This window comes from Carassius carassius, chromosome 13, assembly GCF_963082965.1.
Source record: "Carassius carassius chromosome 13, fCarCar2.1, whole genome shotgun sequence".
In the NCBI taxonomy this organism is placed as follows: Eukaryota; Metazoa; Chordata; class Actinopteri; order Cypriniformes; family Cyprinidae; genus Carassius; species Carassius carassius.
Window position 1 is genome coordinate 22,384,961 of NC_081767.1, and position 13,679 is coordinate 22,398,639.

The 13,679-nt window shown below is 35.8% G+C and overlaps 1 protein-coding gene across 2 annotated transcripts in view; it reads right to left on the minus strand.

The window, feature by feature from the left end:
* Positions 1 to 3,782: 3,782 nt before the first annotated feature.
* LOC132156102 (guanine nucleotide-binding protein G(o) subunit alpha) overlaps positions 3,783 to 13,679 on the minus strand; it is a 99,644-nt gene continuing 89,747 nt past the window's right edge. Inside the window, exons 7-8 of one of the 2 annotated variants that reach the window (XM_059564959.1) lie at positions 10,564 to 10,717; positions 3,783 to 6,059 (exon numbers count right to left, since the gene is read on the minus strand). In XM_059564959.1, the coding sequence (XP_059420942.1) occupies positions 5,872 to 6,059; positions 10,564 to 10,717 (342 nt within the window). In that variant the 3' untranslated portion in view covers positions 3,783 to 5,871. The remainder of the gene's footprint in view (positions 6,060 to 10,563; positions 10,718 to 13,679) is intronic. The other variant, XM_059564961.1, reaches the window with a different exon arrangement.

A 13,679-nucleotide genomic window follows, 5' to 3' on the forward strand; every position in this document is an offset into this window, starting at 1 on the left:
AATCATTATAATAAATAAAATATATAAATATACATGATGTACAATATCTGGAGGAAACATTTTTGTGTAACTGGACTTTTGATTTATACAGAACCTCATAATCATTGAGATAAAGCCTATGTCTTTCTATTTATCTATGTCCTCTTTTCAAGGACGGAATTCAAAGATTACGCCATTTGCTTTCTCATTACAGAGAGTCCAGAGGTGTCATTGCGAGAGAAACAAGTAAACCGCACTGAACAGACAGCACCATCCCAGCAGTGAGGGGACACAGGAGTAAACAGTTTCCATGGCAACAGTGGCTTTGAAATCTTGACCTTTGTAACAGAAATTTAATCAGCGGCCTTCTCGTTACTCACCATCAACACACAAATAAACCACTTCCCTTTTCTCTTACACTCTCTCACTTTCTTTAGCACAATGTCCATTATTACCATTGCAGGTTGTCAGCTTGATGCATAATGTGTTTGGAACAGAAGAACCTATTTTGAATAACTGCATTGTGCCCATGCAGAGACTGAAGGGTTTTATGCTGTGTGAAATAACAAATTCACACTGTAAAGTTTGTGATAAAATATATAACTAGCAGTGATGAAAGCATTAGGTTTTGCATGCCGAGGAGATCTGCAATGGGCCGTCTCCTAGCAATAGACAGAAGATGGTGCTGCACTATAAATAACTTTGTGTGTGTGTGTGTGTGTGTGTGTTTGTGAAAAAAAAATAGCTGACAGGGACAGGGTCCTGGGATTGAATTTTAGGGCGTACCAAGACACTACACTGACTCATCGTATGGTTACAAGACAAAAATATTTTAACATCACAGTGAGCAATACTGGCAACTATAGTGATACTCAGATAATGTGACTTGAGCTTGCAAAGAGCAGTGTTCAAATAGAATCCAGTCATTTTATTTTATGGTTACTCACAGTGTCCGTGTAATCCAGTTAATGAATTAGTGGCAGTTAGTGTGACTGATAGTGTGCAGCAGCTAAAATTTAAATGTTTTTAAATGTTGTTGGACACAATTTAATCTAATGGAAACAATTTAAATATTTAATTGATCATAATTACACTGAATTCTTCATTGCTATTTAGCAGTTATGCAGTAGGCCTTTTGGTGGCCCCTATGAGCCTGGCACAGTCTAAACTACTGATTTAAGCTTTGAGCTTGTTCTGATGGGTGTTATTTCTATGCAAGTCAAAATATACAGTATAAATATATATAAAAGGAAGCTATACCTGTCATTACCAGAAGAGGGTGAAGGACAACTTTCCTTTGTGATCCACCTGTCATCATCTGTTCTCTTCATCTTTTTCCTCTCTTTTTCTGTTGCCTTAATGCCATCAATTAAGGCATGTTGTTCGATGAGGTAAAATATGAATATATATTGTAGCTAGTAATATGCAAATAATATATATTAATATATACACACTACTGTTCAAATTAATAAAGATAAAGGCTGTTCAAAATCAGCATATTAGAATGATTTCTGAAGGATCATGTGACACTGAAGACTGGAATAATTACTGTAAAAATTTCAGCTTTGCCATCATAGGAATAGGGAGGCCTGTGTCTTTGCCCCATGCTTGCACGCTGGTGTCTTCGTGGGTCCATGAAGGGAGCGTTGAGGGATCTCCGCCATCTAGTCTCTGAACCTGAATTCTGCCTCACCTTCACAAACCCCTTAGTAAGTTGAGAACACCAGATCATGTTTATTGTGATATATATATATTGTGATATATATATAAACATAGTTAGATAGGTATCATTGAGGCAGAGTGCTTCTTCACTGTAGCTATATAAAGCCTTTGTGTTGAGTTGGGTGGATGGAGTCGACACCAATTACATCTGCAGTTTCCCATCATAGTCTACATTTCATCCTGTCTTAACCCACACACAAACTCTTCCTCTCATTTTCTCTCCCTCTCTTTCCATATTTGAAGCTCTCATTGCAATTATCATCCAATCAGACTGACACAAAGTGGTGCTTCCTCTTTTGAAGCTGTGGTAGAGTGACTGAGCATCTCCTTCTTCCCTCTCCAAGACCGTCTGGCTGAAGACACACTTAAGAGGCACATTAAGACATAATTATTTCCCTTGGGATTCAAGCGTACTTCTTCCATGTCCCCTACAGTTGGGGAAATACTTATTTGACCCACTGCTGATTTTGTAAGTTTGCCCACTTACAAAGAAAAGGTTCATTTTAATGATTAGAGACAGAATACCAACCAAAACATCCAGGAAAAAACATTATATAAATGATAGAAATTGATTTGCATTTCGGTGAGTGAAATAAGTATTTGATCCCCTACCAACCAGCAAGAATTCTGGTTCACACAGATTGGTAATGTGGAACACAGATTAGTAAGAAGTTACTCCTAATGTCAGTTTATTAGGTGTGTAAGACACCTTCCTGTCCGCACAATCGGAATCTTCCATTCCAACCTCTCCAACCACCATGGGCAAGACCAAAGACCCCTCAAAGGATGTCATAGACAAGACTATAGATCTGCACAAGGCTTGAATGGGCTACAAGGCCATAAGCAAGAAGCTTGGTGAGAAGGAGACAACTGTTGGCACGGTGATTTGGAAATGGAAAAAAATACAAAACAACCATCATTTGGCCTTGGTTTGGAGCTCCGTGGTAGATCTTGCTTCATGGGGTAAGGATAATCATGAGAAAGGGGAGGCATCAGCCCAGAAATACATGGGAGGAGCTTGTTATTGATCTCAAGGCAGTTAACTTGACTCGCTGTGTTTGTAGGGAGAGAATTGCTTACTGTGACCCAGAGAATACCATCACTACAGTCAAGCACAGAGGTGGAAACATTACGCTTTGGGGCTGTTTTTCTGCTAACGGTACAGGACGACTTCACCGCATTGAGGGGCAAATGAACGGGGCCATGTACTTTCAAATCTTCCCTCAACCAGAACAATGAAGATGGGTCATGGATAAGTCTTCAAGGATTACAATGACCCAAAACATACCACCAAGGCAACAAAGGAGTGGCACAAGAGAAGCATTAAGGTCATGGAGACCTCAATCCTATAGAAAATCTGTGGAGAGAGCTGAAACTTCAAGTTGCCAAACAGTAGCCAAGAAACTTTAAGGATTTAGAGAGGATCTGTAAAGAGGAGTGGACCAAAATCCCCCAAAAATGTGTGCAAAGCTCGTGACCAACTGCAAAGAACGTCTGCAAAGAAAGAACCTCTGTGCTTGCCAACAAGGTTTCCTACACCAAGTACTAAGTCGTGTTTTGCTTGGGGATCAAATACTTATTTCACTCACTGAAATGCAAATCAATTTCTAACCTTTATATAATGTGGGTATTTTTTCTGTATTTTTTGGTTGGTATTTTGTCTCTATAGATTAAAATAAACCTACCATAAAAATTACAGACCCTTCATTTCTTTGTAAGTGGGCAAACTTAGAAAATCAGCAGGGGGTCAAATAAATATTTCACCCACTGTATATTGCATAATAATATGTTGACAGTTTTTATAGTAAATATAGCACACAGTGGTGAAGAGGTTGAATTAAAACAGATCACCTTACATTTAATCGTGAATAATGTCTGTAATTTTAGTACTGCATTAATGGTGGATAAATTTACCTTGAATCATCGTTTACACTAACTAATCTCTGTTGGTATCTGTATTGTTTCATCTGAGTCATAAGCCATCTTGGAGGCCTCATTCATTTGAGTAATCAGCAAAATATATAAACGACAAAGCAGATTAATAGTGGAATGATTATCAATCAAAAGTAAAAAGCTCCAGGTTGTAGTCATGAAAACTGTGGCTTTTAATGTAAACACTACATTCGATTGGTTTTCCAGCACGAACATCCCACATGAAAGAACAACCATTCACTAAAGAAGAGGGAGAAAAAGCAGCACAAAAGCATTCACTTGGAGAGAAAAAGAAAGGATTAAAAAAAGAAGGGAAGGAGAATCAAAATCAACAGTGGTGAAGGTAATTGTACAGTTTTTTTTTCTCTTTTTCTTTAAATTTCAAACTGAGAAGGCAGAGAGGGAGGAGAGATACATCTTTCCAAATCTACATGTGATAGGTGAGAGCTGTGCTTTTCTATGCAGACCTGGAAGGTGTTTGAGTACAATTCCCAAAAAACCAAGAGAAAGCGCATGAATCTGTACAGCTGTGCACAGCCCCACCCTCTCCAGCACCGGGGGCAGAGCCGTGCCACCAAAAAGTGATTCGATCGAACGAAAAAAATAACAAAATCAATACATATACTGCAATTCAGGCTAAGTAAAGACATTGCAATGCAGGGCGAACAGGCAAAAAGAATCGGTACAGTTCATCAACATCAACATGGGTAAGTCAGTAAGAACGTTTCAAGAGTGGATCACAGGAACCCTTGCAAAATTCTTTTTTTTTTAAAAAAAGGGGGAGAGAGGGGGAAAAAAGTTCTGTAGCTACAAAGCACAAGAAATATACCTTTAATAATATTACAGAATAATCATTGATATTGGTGTTATCATCTTCATTGTCGTCATTGTCTGATATTATTGTCATCCTTTTTTTTTCTTTATCAATTATCTCTACTCGTAAGGATTCTAGAATTGGAGGATCTACAGCTTTCTACAAAGACTGACAGCCCAGTGACCTTCATCTGCAAGCCTCCACATCGTTTCCCTGAGCCCCACATCTACCCGCCCACCCTGTAACCCCACCCACATGATGCCCATTCTTTTTTGCTGTGTCTGTCTTTTCAGTGTTTTCTTTTTTTTCCTCTTTTTTTTGTTCTTTTTATTTTGTGTTTTATTCTTTCTTTTCACACCATTAGCTATGTGAAGCAGTTAGCTGTTTCTTTATACAAAGGCTGAGGGGGTCATGCTATCAGTGACGGGGACTCCATTACCCAGCCAACTAAAACAGGAAGAAACCTGGGGAGAAGAAGGAATGAGGAGGGAATGGTGACAACTGACGAGAGGTAGAAGAATGGACGAAGTGGAGTAAGTAGAAAGAAAGTGCGTGGGACAGATGATCAATAAATAAATTAATAAATTAATCAACAACAATACAAAAGTAAAAGTTTCTCACAAGACAAATGTTAATAAGTTCTTATAACAGTGACCTAGTGTTTCTAGTACTGTTCCCAGTCACGTCATTCTCAGAAGGTTGGCACTGATATGACACTTGCAATCATCGTACTGGTTCGACAGACCTGGGGTCACATGTCAAGCGGCCCAGGCCCTTCCCCAGACAGCTGAATTATGGAAGCGATGGGTAGAGACGAAATGTAAGAAAAGCCTGGGTGATTCCATTTTCTATGATATGGAACGGTACTACAGTGATTAAAAAGCCGAAACAAGGACACGCCACAACTGACTTGAACTGTAGTGTTCAAGACTAGCATAACCGTGGATTTAGCTAACTTCATGTTATCGTCAAAGTAAATTCATATAGCCAGGCAAACATGTACAGGTCATCCCCCTGACTGATATTTGTGTAATAAATATACATACAATGACATAAAACATAAAAAATATAGTCAAAGAAAGACATTTATAAAAAAAAAAAAAAGGAGGGTTGTTTAGTTAAAATGATAAAGACACAGTGGAAAACGGGGGAGAACGAAACATACAACAGCAAAGAAAAACAAAAACACCACAAAAAAAGGTCCCAACTTTGTTCTAAAACCATAAAGGCTGGGTTTCTATAAGAAATCAGTTCTGTTGGCAGCTCTTTGAAAGACAAACTAAAAACATTTCGTATATATATATATAATATATTTATATATTTGTATATGCCTATTTTAAAATTATCGTTATCATTATTTACCAACTTGCATTTTCAATAATAATCATTTCCAAAGAAGTGGCTCGAGAGGGAGGGGGCGGGCCTCAGTACAAGCCACAGCCTCGCAGGTTGTTGGCGATGATGATGTCGGTCACGGCATCGAACACCACCTGGATGTTTCCTGTATCCGTGGCACAGGTCAAGTGACAGTAGATCTCCTTATTAGGTGAGCGGTTCTTGCTTTCAAATTGTGCTTGGATGTAAGCAGCTGCATCGTCATAGGTGTTTGGACCTACGGAGGGACACAGACATCAAATGAGTATGTGAGAGAAAAAGGTTCTGATATTATGCCAAAATTAAAAATGGCATAAAAGTGTTACTCTGATCTTCAAATCAGCTTTGTACTTGTCACTCAAAATGCTCATTAACCCAATATATAAAATGACCTTGGTGACTTCTGACATTCATAAATGTCCCTTCTCTTCTGTTCTCTAAAAGCCATGCATTCTTTAACTTGGCTCCTTATGAAGGAAGTGTCTCATTGAAATGCTGCTGTATCTTGGTTATGTATGAGACCATTTACAGTCACACTTAAAATGTCATTGCTTTAGAAAGGACATTTGCATTCATGTAATACTAGACAATGCTTTTCTTAGATGTCCTAGTAGAATAACCACAGATTGACTTTATCTTATTAATTATGGACACAAACAACACTGAACAATATATCAAGATGTTGAGATATTGCATTTATCAACTTATAGTTACATTTAATAATTCACTTATTAGCTCATAACAATTAATTTACTAATTTAATTACAAATATTGTAATTGCTGAAATCTTGTCTTTTGAACAAAATATCAAGATGCTAAGATGCTGTATATTGTTTATTAATTTAGTAGTTTATACATATACTATACATTTAATACATATATTATAATAGTGCAACTACTTGTCTTAATTCTAACCAAAATATAAATAATAAATGTTGAACAATGTCATTGTCAAAATATTATATAGAATATATAGATAATAGATAATGAGATATTACAGGTGCTTCTCAATAAATTAGAATGTCAAGGAAAAGTGTATTTATTTCAGTAGTTCAACTCAAATTGTAAAATGAATGTACTAAATAAATTCAGTGCACACAGACTGAAGTAGTTTAAGTCTTTGTCACTTTTAATTGTGATGATTTTGGCTCACATTTAACAAAAACATACCAATTCACTGTCTCAGCAAATTAGAATACTTCATAAAACCAATTTTAAAAAAAAACATTTAGTGAATTGTAGGCCTTCTGGAATGTATGTTAATTTACTGTACATGTACTCAATACTTGGTAGGGGCTCCTTTTGCTTTAACTACTGCCTCAATTTGGCATGGCATGGAGGTAATCAGTTTGTGAAACTGCTGAGGTGGTATGGAAGCCCAGGTTTCTTTGACAGTGGCATTCAGCTCATCTTTATTTTTTGGTCTCTTGTTTCTCATTTTCCTCTTGACAATACCCCATAGATTCTTTATGGGGTTCAGGTCTTGTGAGATTGCTGGCCAGTCAAGCACCCCAACACCATGGTCATTTAACTAACTTTTGGTGCTTTTGGCAGTGTTGGTAGGTGCTAAATCCTCCTGGAAAATGAAATCAGCATTTTCAAAAAGCATAAGGAAGCATGAAGTGCTCCAGGTTTCTTGGTAAACAGGTGCAGTGACTTTGGTTTTCAAAAAACACAATGGCCCAACACCAGCAGATGACATTGCACCCCAAATCATCACAGACTGTGGAAACTTAACACTGGACTTCAAGCAACTTGGGACATGAGCTTCTCCAACCTTCTTCCAGACTCTAGGACCTTGGATTTTAAATGAAATACAAAACTTGCTATCATCTGAAAAAAAGGACTTTGGACCAATGGCAACAGTCCATTTCTTCTTCTCCTTAGCCCAGATAAGATGCCTCTGATGTTGTCTGTGGTACGAAGAATACGACAACTGTAGCCAAATTCCTTGACACTTCTGTGTGTGGTGGCTCTTGATGCCTTGACCCCAGCCTCAGTCCATTCCTTGTGAAGTTCTTGGTTGGCTGTGCATCTTTTTCTTCCACACTTTTTCGTTCCACTCAACTTTCTGTTAGCATGCTTGGATACAGCACTCTGTGAACTGCCAGCTTATTGGCAATGGACATTTTTGTGACTTACACTCCTTGTCAGGGACGAGCACAGACATTTTGAGGGGCAGGGGCTCAAGTGAAATAAAGGGCACTTCTCATAATTAGTTTTTTTTTTTTTTTTAAGCAAAAAAAAAAATATATATATATATATATATATATATATATATATATATATATTAACGCAACTCTGACTTCCTTTAAAAAAAAAATAATTTAAAAAGTTAATTAATTTTATCTTCCTCAAACTCACGCAATTGTTTCATTTTCAAAATATGTCTACAAAATAATCAGTTCACAGAAACCATGGTCTCCTTAGTATTCACTAGGTTTTTAGAGCAGCAAAGGAAACCATTCCACAATGTGCATGTTTTGAAAACATTTTCTATGCTACTAGTTTCAAGTATATATGAAGAGTTCAGATGCAAAAGCCTCTAAGTGCCATCTGAAATTTTCTTATGAGCTTTTTTTTTCAAGCTCGTATTTAAGTTCAGTAATTTAACTTAAATGACAATTAATAGGTAATTTTCATTGCCAGTAATGTGAAATAAGTGAACATAAACATACAAGCTTGATAAAAATGATCATTATTGAAGGAAATTTCAGATGGCACTTAGATGATTTTTCATCTGACCTCTTCATATTTAGAATAACCTAAATAACTGCATCAAACAGAGGGGCGTGTTTTACTAATAATTTGTTTATTTTTGCACAAGGCACTACATCGTTTTAATTATTTTGGTGTTATCAGAATACATAACACTTTAAAATTAAACTTACCAAAATAATTGAGTAAAAATTCAATAAAAGCCAATGTTATGTATGTATTTGTGGTGGTATGGAATACTATTTTATAAAGGTTTCGAGGAAATAAAAAAAGTTAAATTACTTAAATAGTTAATCTATAAATATTGTTATTTTTAAAGTTTAATGTTAACTTATTTCTACTCAGTTTTATTTATTTAATGTACCAGATGCAGTTACTCAGATTTACTACATTTTTTAGAGTGTATCCTCCATCTGTTTGCATCTGTAGATTTCTTCTTAATTCATCAATTTAGATTTCTAAATTTCAGGGGGGAAGACTCTTGATGTAAGTCAATAACTGGGGACGTTCTGTATGCAAATTAGGCGTAGTTAAAATGCGCACATTTTCATCTAATTGACAGGGAAATGCAGGGAAATAGGATAAACAAAATAACTAAAGCATATCACCTGGTGGTGATATATGCTTATTTTATTAACTTATTTTATTACATGGCTTGGTTGAATTCCAATGTAGAATGCGGTCTGTTATAACCAACAGACCACTGTGCGGAGTATAACAGACCGTTGCCATGAAAAACAGAGCGTTGCTATGGACTCACAGGATTCTAACCGTAGAGACGGAGCGGACTATTTTCTTTAGCGGAAGCAATACAATCGGCTTTAACAATCGGGGGGAGAGGGAGCGCTTCAGAACTCCTGACCTGATATTTAGATACTATATTTCAATAAATATATTTGTTTGACAGGGAAGCTGTGTGCAAACAGAAATATATATTATTTTTCAAAAAAAAAAAAAAAGCATACCAGAAAAAAGGGCACTTTCTCTCCAGGAATAAAAAGGGCAGGTGCTCAAGCCCCCTTTCATGTCTATGTGTGCACGTGCCTGCTCCTTGTGAAGGGTGTCAATGATCGTCAGAGACCATTTTGAAGGCTCAGGAAACCTTTGCAGGTGTTTTGAGTTGATTAGCTGATTGGCATGTCATCTTGTTCTAATTTGTTGAGATCGTGAATTGGTGGGTTTTTGTTAAATGTGAGCCAAAATCATCACAATTAAAAGAACCAAAGACTTAGACTACTTCAGTCTGTGTGCATTGAATTTAATACATAAATTTCACAATTTGAGTTGAATTACTGAAATAAATGAACTTTTCCTTGACATTCTAATTCATTGGGAAGCACCTGTATATATTATTTATTTAATAATTTATTTCATTAACAATTTATTATTATATTCAATCCATTTATTTTATGTTGATTATAATTTATTTATTTATTAATTACATACAATGTATTTGTCCAAATATTTTTGTTTTAAAAATACTGCTAACATTACATTAATTTCTAATTATTTAATTAATATTATTAAACATTTAGTGGAATTAATTAATATTCTATAATTAATTAACATTTCTGCTTCAAAAGTGTGATTTTTTTTTTAAGAAATAACTTTAGTTGGATATTTTTGTGTACTTTATAATGCAAATACATTTTTAAGTGTTACTAGAGTCTCCAAATGCTTTTTCGGGCAACTGTATATGAAAGCAACCCAGAAATGGGTCCAACGGAGGCAGTGAATTGTATTTTCCTGGAAGAGAGTTTGACAGACCTCGAGACATCTCTCTGTTCCTACATTTTACATGACTTCACACGCAAGATTCAGCTTCGGCTATCAACAGCACTGCTCCATCCTTTATCTCCCATATTACAGTGCCTTTAAAGTCTAGTGTTCATACTGTGAACCCAAACTAATGGGCCTCCGACATCACTACCCCTGACCTGACTAATCAGAAGCATCCTTCTGTGTTAAGAGAGTTAAAAAATTTACATTTCCATAGGCTTCTTAACTACAGGAATCATTCTTACCTGTGTATTCAGGGAAACAGATACTTAGGGGAGATTTCTTGATCTTTTCAGCAAAAAGGTCTTTCTTGTTGAGGAAGAGAATGATGGAAGTGTCAATGAAGAATTTGTTGTTACAGATGGAATCGAACAGCATAAGAGACTCGTGCATGCGATTCTGCAAGAGGAGAAGAAACCAGAATGGAGGATAGATAGAGAAAAAGAGGCAGACAGAAGAACAGAAACATTTAGTTGAAAAATACATACAGCAAGAGTCAAGATAAGCAACTACAGAAGCTGAAGCCCATAAAAAGCAAAACATCAACTGATGACCAAGAAAGAAACGATTGTTTCAACCTACATTAGCAATGTGATTTCAAATTCTTGGTGACAGTTTGGTGAAACTATTCATATCTGCTCCACTCCAGTAGTGATGATTCACCACAAATATTATAATTACGCAGAGAAAATAATCTAAACAGCACTCAAAATCTGTGTTTACTTGCAGAAGATGCAGGACTTAAAAATGAGCACCACACACCAGAAATCCATGAGTATTTTATTCATTCATGTCATATAAATAGACAGCCATTGTTCAATAAATAATCACAGCAGTGGGACACACATACAAACAATAATTACAGCAGTTTGACAATAACAAACAAATAAAAAGTGATGGACGGTGACATTGCAGTAATATGTGTGATGGGAGAGCATGGCTCCCATCTGCTGGGTCCTAATGTATTTAATTAGAATCAAATATGAATTAAACACTACAATGGAACTCACTATTTCAAATTTAAGTGCCATTTCAAGTAAATTGTGCCACATTAGCAAAATGTACCGCTTGAACTTATCACATTAGTCAGTCTGATGAAAGGAGTCTGGATACATCACCAACAGTTATTTGTACTATGGCTTCAAGCCAGCGAACAAATTGGCCTTTGTCCCTCAGCAACGTTTCTTTACCTTGGCCACTGACCTAATTAGCCGTGTGTCTGAGCTGACAATTGATGTACAGAAGCCACCCGTCTCATTACTCATAATCCTTTAAAATAATAATCCAAATTTTATGGCCCATCAAACTGGGATAAAGGTCAAATGACTAAAAATGAAACTGTTTCCCTTTACACTTTTTGTTTGGCTTCTAGGAAGAAAGCCACTATGCAGCTATATAATCTCTAAGTGTGTGTAAACTGACAAATAATGGACCTGAACAATGGCTGAAAGTTCCTTAGTAGTACTGACGATGGCCTTATAATAACACATTAACTGTTCATAGTTGGCACAATGCAAACATCAAGGAAACCTTCAGACAGTACATGATTTAGTTAATTAAATTGTGCAGTTACGGTTTTAACTTTTCGGTTTATAAAAGGAATCACTGTCTCTTGGCTGTCTGAAGCAAATTATTAAATTCAGTTATATTTCTCATAGATTAACAGTGGCTAATAAATGATTGAGGTTTAAAGGTCAGAAAATATGTTTTACTTAAGTCAGGGTGTATATTATGAAGCATGAACCTCTCAAAGTTCAGCGAAAGGCTGAGGGAGACTCATTAAAATAAAATTAAAATAAATAAATAATTAGGACTCAACGGGGTCTTTTGGATAATTTAGTCATGCTGTGCTTCTGGTGCCAAAATACAATTTGTGTTGCACAAGATTAAAAATACCTTTCATCAGACATAAAAAAGGTCAAAAATCATTTATATGTCAACCTGATCACTGTATAATCCACACACTGACTAAAGTGATCCTATGGAGAGATGAACATTAAAAAGCACTGTACACATATAGCAGCAAACATCCAAAACATATATGGCACTGTGAATTATTGTCAATTACAGATCTGTATATTCACATTGACAGAGACTCAATGCAGGCCTAATTGTCAAGGTCTCAGTTGAATGCAAGGCCCATATCTGCTTATTCTTGAGAAAGCAACAGCTCATCAGACCAAGTAGTCTTTTCAGCTCTGGTCCATTTAGTACTTGTTACATTCGATTAGAACTGTTCTGGCCCTAATATGACTACTGCGTACTATGCCCAGCAATTAAGCAAAATAGTATATAATATACTGACTTACAAGCGAAAAAGCAGACAATGTGTAGTGAGAAAGCTTTGTGATTCTATTACTTCAATCATACTAATATGAAGCATATTACTCCAGTTGTTGCATGTGTGTGTAGTACACCTTTCAAAAGTTTGGGTCAGTTTTATTTTATTTTAAGGAATTAATACTTTTATGCAACGATGCATTAAACTGATCAAAAGTGATTGTAAAGATTTTTACACTGCAACAAATTCTATTTCAAACAAGTACTATTCTTTGAACTCTATATTCATTAAAGAATAATGAAAAATGTATCACGGTTCTTGATTCTTGAGCACCATATCAGCATATTAGAATGATTTCTGAAGGATCATGTGACATTGAAGACTAGAATATTGGCTGCTGAAATTGTGGCTTTTCCATCACAGTTATAACTTACATTTAAAAAATATTCAAATAGAAAAGTTAAATAAATATTAAAATGAATGCCTTTATTTTTGATCAAATAAATGCAGCCATTGTAAAAAAAAAAAAAAAAAAAAAATCTTACTGACCCAAAATTGTAATATACAGCAGATATATATATATGCATCTGATATGTTATCTAAATCTAGTTATTCTCTCTTCATAAATCAGCTTAGTCTCAACAAAATGCAAAACTTTTGTATCATTGGAATGTCCTGGTTGTCTCCAATTCTATATTGGAGTAACACGTCCTCCGGTTGTTTTTTAGGATGCTAAGAGGCTAACATTTTTGTGGTCTGGCTCAGGGCATCGGACATTTGCACTCTCTTCTAAATGCCAAGTACTGTAAATGTCAAGCCTAGTGTTTCATCAACACTCTGAGAATGCTGCCAACTCAGAACACATGTAATATGAGCCAGCTAGTGATTATTCACTGAAATTCATATCACATAATGCATTCATTTGAAAATAATACAATGTATATAGAACATGATTATAGTGCCACTTACATAGTCACTGGAATTTAGAAAAATTGCCACACAACTTTATTGAATCTCTAATTATTTATCTGCATACTGTTTAATAAGGACAAAATAATATGTCTGACTTTACAAGTTATA